Source organism: Erpetoichthys calabaricus, chromosome 12 (assembly GCF_900747795.2).
Source record: "Erpetoichthys calabaricus chromosome 12, fErpCal1.3, whole genome shotgun sequence".
NCBI classification, from domain to species: domain Eukaryota; kingdom Metazoa; phylum Chordata; class Cladistia; order Polypteriformes; family Polypteridae; genus Erpetoichthys; species Erpetoichthys calabaricus.
In genome coordinates this window covers 152,843,698-152,852,283 of record NC_041405.2, presented here as the reverse complement: position 1 = coordinate 152,852,283, position 8,586 = coordinate 152,843,698, and the positions used below count along the sequence as shown (strand labels likewise).

General features: G+C 45.3%; 1 protein-coding gene across 1 annotated transcript in view; it reads left to right on the top strand.

Moving 5' to 3' along the window:
• The first annotated feature begins 835 nt into the window (after positions 1-835).
• slc5a5 (solute carrier family 5 member 5) overlaps positions 836-8,586 on the top strand; it is a 73,395-nt gene continuing 65,644 nt past the window's right edge. Inside the window, exons 1-2 of the mRNA XM_051935432.1 lie at positions 836-1,201; positions 5,068-5,133. Coding sequence (XP_051791392.1) covers positions 836-1,201; positions 5,068-5,133 — 432 coding nt within the window. The remainder of the gene's footprint in view (positions 1,202-5,067; positions 5,134-8,586) is intronic.

Genomic DNA, 8,586 nt, shown 5'->3' with positions numbered 1-8,586 from the left:
AAGGATTAATAAAATAACAGGGGGAGGTCGAGCTTTTAGTTACAGGACCCCTAAACTGTGGACTGGTCTGCCTGCTACTATAAGAGATGCCCCCTTCGGTCTTAGCTTTTAAATCCCGGCTGAAGCCTCATTACTTCAGTTTAGTACACCCTGACTAGAGCTGCTGATTAACTGTACAGACTGCATCTCTGTTGTTAGTCATTAGCACTAAAACATAAGTAACATGATAGTTAGAATTTGTTACTCACCCTCACCTATTCTGTTTTTCTTCTCGGTACTCAAATGTAGCACTTGGGGCCACAGCCCACCTGCCAAGTTGTTTTGCCTGCCTAAAGTAAAGTCATCCCTGATGGAGGATCGCAGGAATCATGGGAAAGAGGGGTCCTTTCATCAGATTGACTGGCCCAGTGCTATTTCAGCCACGGGGTGGCCAAATGGGGGAGGCAGCTTGATGGATGAGGTCTCCAGGACTCTAAATATATCCAAATCCTATTATGTGATATCATCTACTGTTAAATGCTGCTCCGTACTTCTAAAATTTTTATTTTTATACTGTATCGAGGACCCCCGTGACCCTGTGTTCAGATTCAGCGGGTTGGAAAATGGATGGATGAATGTATTGAGGATTTGTCCTGTTCTGTGTATTGTATTGTATTGTATTGTTTTGGCCCCCTAAAAGGAAACACCATCCAATGTTTGATAACAAATGAAGAATTGAATCAAGGAATGAAAAGTTGGTTAAGCCATGACACATACATGTATTTGTGTGTGTGTGTATCATATCTATTTACATGAATAATACAATATATGTTCTTTCTTCCGTGAAACAGCTGAAATGGACCCCCACTCTCCATTTCCAAAGGTGGTCTCCTTCAGCTGGACTGATTACGTGGTGTTTGCTGCCATGCTGCTCATCTCCATGTCCATTGGCATGCTGCAGGCTTTCCGCAGCAGGACGGTACGAGATAAGGACACCGAGGATTTCTTCACGGGCAGCCGGAGGATGACAGCTCTGCCTGTGGGCCTCTCCCTTTCTGCCAGCTTCATGTCAGCCGTTCAGGTGCTGGGGGTCCCGACAGAAGCCTACCGCTATGGGATGAAGTTTTTCTATATGTGCTTGGGACAAACGATCAACTCGGCGCTCACTGCGTACTTCTTCCTGCCAGTGTTTTATCGGCTAAGGATTACCAGCACCAATCAGGTCACTATTACTGAATATGTTAGGGATGGGGTGGGGTGGGCAGAGCTTGTCCTAAAAAATAGGAAAAGGACGAGTCAGTGGTCACTGTCTTCATTGCTTTTAGTTATGTATGCCTTGAAATGCTTAGAATCAGCCAGGAGTGACATGGCAGCATGCTGGCTAGTGGCAGCTGTAGGAGACTCGGGTTCAATGCTCACCCAGTCTGGGTCAGGGTTGGCACACCCTTCCCTGTCCATGAGGGATTTTGCTTTTCCTCCCACATTCCAAAGATGAATTTAAAATAATTAACCCTTTAAAATCAGCCCCATTGTTTTGGAGCCGCCAGCAGCACCAAACAATAATGCATAATTTTTATAAAGACTGCAACAAAATCATTAATTTCCTTGTGGCTCTAATTAACGTGCATCTTACTCACCCCAAAGTCACGTTGCAGGGTTTTTCTTTTCTTCCCTCAGAGATGGCCGAATTGCTGTATCACATCCTGAACGACCCGATTCAATTGGGTTCAATTTGACAGACAGACTGGAATCTAATAAATGACAGGCATTCCTTTGACTTCCAAATTAAGTTTGTCGTAAGACGTTTTAGAATTTAGCAGTTTTTGGTGTTGTGAATTGGATTTACCCTATCATGCCTTTATCAACTACTAGCTGTCCACTCCGCAGCACCGCCCATGTAGTAGTGAAACAGGACAAACTTTAAAAATCAATTTGTAATTCTAGGGTGGCACAGTGGCGCAGTGCTGCCTCGAAGTAAGGAGACCCAGGTTCGCTTCCCGGGTCCTCCCCGCGTGGAGTTTGCATGTTCTCCCCGTGTCTGTGTGGGTTTCCTCTGGGTGCTCCAGTTTCTTCCCACAGTCCAAAGACATGCAGGTTAGGTGCATTGGTGATTCTAAATTGTCCCTAGTGTGTGCTTGGTGGGTGTGTGTGTGTGCCCTGTGGTGGGCTGGCACCCTGCTCGGGGATTTGTTTCCTGCCTTGCACCCTATGTTGGCTGGGATTGGCTCCAGCTGACCCCTGTGATCCTGTAGTTAGGATAAAGCGGGTTGGATAATGGATGGATGGATGAAGTTATGCCACTGATTGTCCATTGGGTTGAGGTGGGGTTGAGAAAGCGGGTTGGATAATGGATGGATGGGCAGATGTATTTCTGGCCAAGCGGATGGTTGGTGCACTCCATGGTCAGATGATGGCCTGTATCTGATCATGTTCAGCTCTGACGTGGAGAGCGTCCCCCGCGTGGAAAGAAAAGCATGGAGACAGTCTGAGGTGCAACCATATCTTGCTCTATGGTTGTGAGACATGGACACTATGCAGTGACCAAAGATGAAGACTGGACTCTTTCACGTGTGTCTCTTCAGAGAGTCCTTGGGTACCACTGGTTTGACTTTGTGTTGCTCTTGGAGTCTCGAATGAGGCACATGACCTGCATTGTGAGGGAGCGTCAGTTATGGCAATGGATGATCTGGCTTGCAGGATCTTCATTGTTGAGGACCCAAGTAGCTGGACCAGGCCAAAGGGACACCCACATACAGTGCATCCAGAAAGTATTCCCAGCGCATCACTTTTTCCACATTTTGTTATGTTACAGCCTTATTCCAAAATGGATTAAATTCATTTTTTTCCTCAGAATTCTACACACAACACCCCATAATGACAACGTGAAAAAAGTTTACTTGAGATTTTTGCAAATTTATTAAAAATAAAAAAACTGAGAAATCCCATGTCCATAAGTATTCACAGCCTTTGCTCAATACTTTGTCGATGCACCTTTGGCAGCAATTACAGCCTCAAGTCTTGTTGAATATGATGCCACAAGCTTAGCACACCTATCCTTGGCCAGTTTGGCCCATTCCTCTTTGCAGCACCTCTCAAGCTCCATCAGGTTGGATGGGAAGCGTCGGTGCACAGCCATTTTAAGATCTCTCCAGAGATGTTCAATCGAATTCAAGTCTGGGCTCTGGCTGGGCCACTCAAGGACATTCACAGAGTTGTCCTGAAGCCACTCCTTTGATATCTTGGCTGTGTGCTTAGGGTTGTTGTCCTGCTGAAAGATGAACCATCGCCCCAGTCTGAGGTCAAGAGCGCTCTGGAGCAGGTTTTCATCCAGGATGTCTCTGTACATTGCTGCAGTCATCTTTCTTTTTATCCTGACTAGTCTCCCAGTTCCTGCTGCTGAAAAACATCCCCAGAGCATGATGCTGCCACCACCATGCTTCACTGTAGGGATGGCATTGGCCTGGTGATGAGCGGTGCCTGGTTTCCTCCAAACGTGACGCCTGGCATTCACACCAAAGAGTTCAATCTTTGTCTCATCAGACCAGAGAATTTTCTTTCTCATGGTCTGAGAGTCCTTCAGGTGCCTTTTGGCAAACTCCAGGCGGGCTGCCATGTGCCTTTTACTAAGGAGTGTCTTCCGTCTGGCCATTCTACCATACAGGCCTGATTGGTGGATTGCTGCAGAGATGGTTGTCCTTCTGGAAGGTTCTCCTCTCTCCATAGAGGACCGGCCAGCTCTAGGAAGAGTCCTGGTGGTTTCGAACTTCTTCCACTTACGGATGATGGAGGCCACTGTGCCCATTGGGACCTTCAAAGCAGCAGAAATGTTTCTGTAACCTTCCCCAGATTTGTGCCTTGAGACAATCCTGTCTCGGAGGTCTACAGACAATTCCTTTGACTTCATGCTTGGTTTGTGCTCTGACATGAACTGTCAACTGTGGGACCTTCTATAGACAGGTGTGTGCCTTTCCAAATCATGTCCAGTCAACTGAATTTACCACAGGTGGACTCCAATGAAGCTGCAAAAACATCTCAAGGATGATCAGGGGAAACAGGATGCACCTGAGCTCAATTTCGAGCTTCATGGCAAAGGCTGTGAATACTTATGTACATGTGCTTTCTCAGTTTATTTATTTGTAATAAATTTGCAAAAACCTCAAATAAACTTTTTTCACGTTGTCATTATGGGGTGTTGTGTGTAGAATTCTGAGGAAAAAAATGAATTTAATCCATTTTGGAATAAGGCTGTAACATAACAAAATGTGGAAAAAGTGATACGCTGTGAATACTTTCTGGATGCACTGTAACACCTGGATGTGGCAGATAGAGGGTCTTTTCCGGATGGTGGGACTGGACTGTGTGTCTGCCTGGGCGGTTGCCAACCAGGATCCCGAGCTGTTTCGTCATGTGGTGGGTGCAGCAACGCGTTGTACCAGTGCATGCTCCCCGACCTCACCTTCATATTGCATCCTTGCACTAGAATCATTTAAATTTGTTTTCCCCATATCAAGCAACACTCAATAATACCCCAGAATGAGGATTTTAGAAATGCTTTGCAAATTTATTTTTGGTCAACAAATGACTGGCACCGTCAAGTTTGTACAAGATGGGTGGCCGAACAGCTTACTGAGACAGCAAGTGGCTTGTGATGGTAGTGCATGGGCTTGGGCCGGAGATAAATCTGAATATCGTCAGGATAACAGTGGAAAGACATGGTATGCTGATGTAAGATTTTATCCAAAGGAAGCAAATATACAGTAGTGATGTGCAAAAGTATTCAGTGCCTTTGAAAGTCATCATAAATGGTCTGCATGACAAAAGATTTGTCCCCATGTTTCTCCATTCAGTACTTTTAAGGCAAACTCATGTGCTGTAACAATACATTTCCAAAGTCCAAATAAAACCATTTTCTGTAGATCTCAAAATCTGCGGCCGAGCAGCATGGCCCCCAGAATTGCCCCTCTGGTCCCAATGGTCAGCCCATACTTGAATTCAGGTCCCCGTAGCTGTGAGGTGCCACAAGATCCGTTTCCGTTTGTGACACATTCACCTCCGCTAAGCTGCTGTTGTTTTGCTTTTCTCTAACAGTACCTGAGGATGAGGTTTGGCAAAACTACACAGACGCTGGCTGCCTTACAGTTTATAATGGCAACGGTAAGAACAAATCGGAAATGATGCCCGATTCCTTCCTGACTATTCTGATTGTTGCTTCCATAATAATACAATCATTAAAAGATCATCTCACTATGTAACACAATTTTTGTTCCTGGCTTCCAAGAGTTATATTTCAACTGCTTATGTCTAAAGCCTATGGAAAAACGACTGCATTCAGCACAAACTTTGGTTTTATGACCACAGCCCAGAAAATTTTGTATTTATAGTGACAAAACAAGGGAATTTTTATATTTTCGTTCATGTGGTCTGATAAAGAACAACACTTGCATGGTAAAAAGACAAAGACAGTCAAAACTACTCAAAAAGGTTCAGAAATGAGTAGGTGTTCTAGATTTGCGACTGTACTGCAAATCGCTTTCTCGAAGAAGCCCCCAAATGTAGTCTCCCATCATGTTTTCATTATACTGTCCGTGGTAACGATGTTCAAAGTCCAGTATATCCTGATGAAAGCGCTCGCCTTGCTCCTCTGAGTAAGCTCCCATGTTCTCCTTGAATTTGTCAAGATGAGCGTCAAGGATATCTGCAATATCTTCCTCGCTGTCTGACTTGCTGCTGTCTCCTGAAGATGGCTGATCCCTCTTCGGAGGAGTGGGAACAGGCAGCTTGGGGCAGTGTGGTACTGGGGCAATGGAAGAAGAAATGTCTGGATAAACGATTTGAGGCGCATTCTTGCCAGTGTGACGTTTGGTAGGATCCACCATGCAGAAGTAGCAGTTGCTTGAGTGGTCAGTCGGTTGCCGCCAAATTCGCGGGATAGCAAACTTCATGGCTCTCTTTTCTCCCCTGTACCAACCTTCAAGAGTTTTCTTGCAATATTCACATGTGAAATGAGGTGCCCAGGGCTTGTCTTGATCCCCGACAGGTATGCCGAAGTATGCCTTGTAGGCCTCGCACATCTTACGACATGCTTTCACGGAATACTTTCTCGCTCTTGTCTTTATAAATTGTCCACAGACGTAGCAAAATGCATCTGCTGGGTGCAAGCAACCTGTTGATGCCATCTAAATCAAATCAAAAAAATAACATAAACCGAATTGTTGGTTCGAGTCACCTGTGCTTCTATACTTGTATGACTGCTATTGGACAGTCCAAGAAGGTTCTAGAAAGCTCTAAAAGTTTCTTGAAAGTTCTAGATAATTCTGGAAAATTCTAGAAACGTCTGGACAATTCTAACAGTTCAAGAATATTCTAGAAGACTACTCAGTATTGAATGCGAATCGAGAATTTTCTCGAAAACAGACAAATTTCAAAATACCATTGTCCTGATCACAAAAGCACAAAAGTTTTTGTGGAACAACAGCTATTTTCTATTTTTTTCAGGCATAACGGGTTAGGAGAACACACTTTGTACCCAGGAACAAAATAAAAATAAAAATTTGTTACATAGTGAATTGTCTTAGAACAGATATGATTACAGTACTTTAATCCCGAAAATTCCATTGCATGTTTAATGCAATATGATGAATGTTGTTGCGAGCTGATTGAACTGTAAAGACAGCGGTCTTAGTGGGTTACTTACAGCTGAATACGGCACCTTGTGAAAGTATTCGGTGTTTGTCCTGTTTGGTCACGTCACAACCTGGAATTAAAACTGATATTTTTTTTTTATTAGCACAATTTAATTGACATAACTTGCCTACCACTTTCAAGGTACAAAATCTTTTTAACTCCTAAATGTGCATAAGTATTCACCCCCCAAACCAAAGTCAATACTATGTAGCGCCCCCCTTTGGCTGCAATTCCAGCAGCCAGTCTCTTGTTGAATGTCTCTATTAGCTTAGCACACCTCGCCACTGGGATTTCCGCCCATTCCTCAAGGCCAAATTGCTCCAGCTCCTTCAAGTTCGATGGGTTGCGATGGTGGATAACAATATTCAAGTTATGCCATGATGCGGTGGCACGGTGGCGCAGTGGGTAGCGCTAGTTAGGAGACCCGGGTTTGCTTCCCAGGTCCTCCCTGCGTGAAGTCTGCATGTTCTCCCTGTGTCTGCGTGGGTTTCCTCCCACAGTCCAAAGACATGCAGGTTAGGTGCATTGGTGATTCTAAATTGCCCCTGGTGTGTGCTTGGTGTGTGGGTGTGTGCCCTGTGGTGGGCTGGTGCCCTGCCCGGGGTTTGTTTCCTGCCTTGTGCCCTGTGTTGGCTGGGATTGGCTCCAGCAGACCCCCGTGACCCTGTAGTTGGGATATAGCGGGTTGGATAATGGATGGATGGATGGAATGAAATAAAATGTGTGACAGATGGCCGGGGCCCATGCCCAGCTGGGACGCCCTTACAGCATATGTCCCAGGGGAGCAAGCATGGGAAACACAACATCTCCCCCTGGATGCTAGATGGCAGCCTCCATGGGTTGCAGCAGTGCCTCAGACTCCCCCAGTGCTTCATGGGGGTTGGAGTTTGGTGCAGCCATGCTGGGTTCCACAGGCGCCGCCAGGGGGTGCTGCAGCAGGAGCGGCTGTTGTCCATTGGATTGAGGTCTGGGCTTTGAAGAAGCCATTCCAAGATATTTCAATGATTCCCTTTAAGCTACTCCAGTGTCGCTTTAGTACTCTGTTTGGGGTCATTCATTGTCCTGTTGGCAATGATTACATCTCGCCTGAAGAAGGACCCTGAGTTGCCTCGAAAGCTGGCATATTGTAATGTTTTTAGTTAGCCAATAAAAGGGGTCATTTTGCTTGACTTGTCACTACATTCATAATGGCTAACACGGTACAACACCCTAGTACTACTGTCCTGCTGGAAAGTGAACTTTCATTCCAGTCTTAAATATCTGGCAGACTCAAGCAAGTTGTCCACAAGAATTGCTCCGTATTTAGTGCCATCCATGTTTCTTTCAATCCTGACCAGTTTTCTTGTCCACACAGTGTGATGCTGCCACCTCTAAGCTTCACCGTGATAATGGTGTTCTCAGGGTGATGGGAAGTGTTGAGTTTGTGCCACACATGGCGTTACCCACGATGACCAAAGAGTTCGATTTTAGTCTCATCGGATCGGAGAACCTTCTTCCATGGGTTTAAGGAGTCCACCACATGAGTTTTCTTATTTTTTATTTAAGCAATGGCTTTTCTCAGGCCATTCTTCCATAAAGCCCTGCTCTGTGGGGTGTACAGCCAAAAGTGGTCCTGTGGACAGATACCCCCATCACCGCTGTGGATATTTGCAGATCCTTCAGTGTTCTCCTTGATGTCTTTTTTGCATCTCTGATGAATGCCCTCCTTGGCCAGTCTGTGAGTTTTGGTGGGGGGCCTGCTCTTTTCAAGTCTGTAGTGGCACCATATTCTTTCCAGTTTCTTAAAATAGATTTAGTTGGATATTCAAAGTTTGGGATAATTTTTTTTTATAACCCAATCCTGATCTTTACTTTTCCACAACTGTCTGGAGTGCTCCTTGGTCTTCATGTTGCTTGCTTAGTGACGTTGTAAAGTCAGGGGCC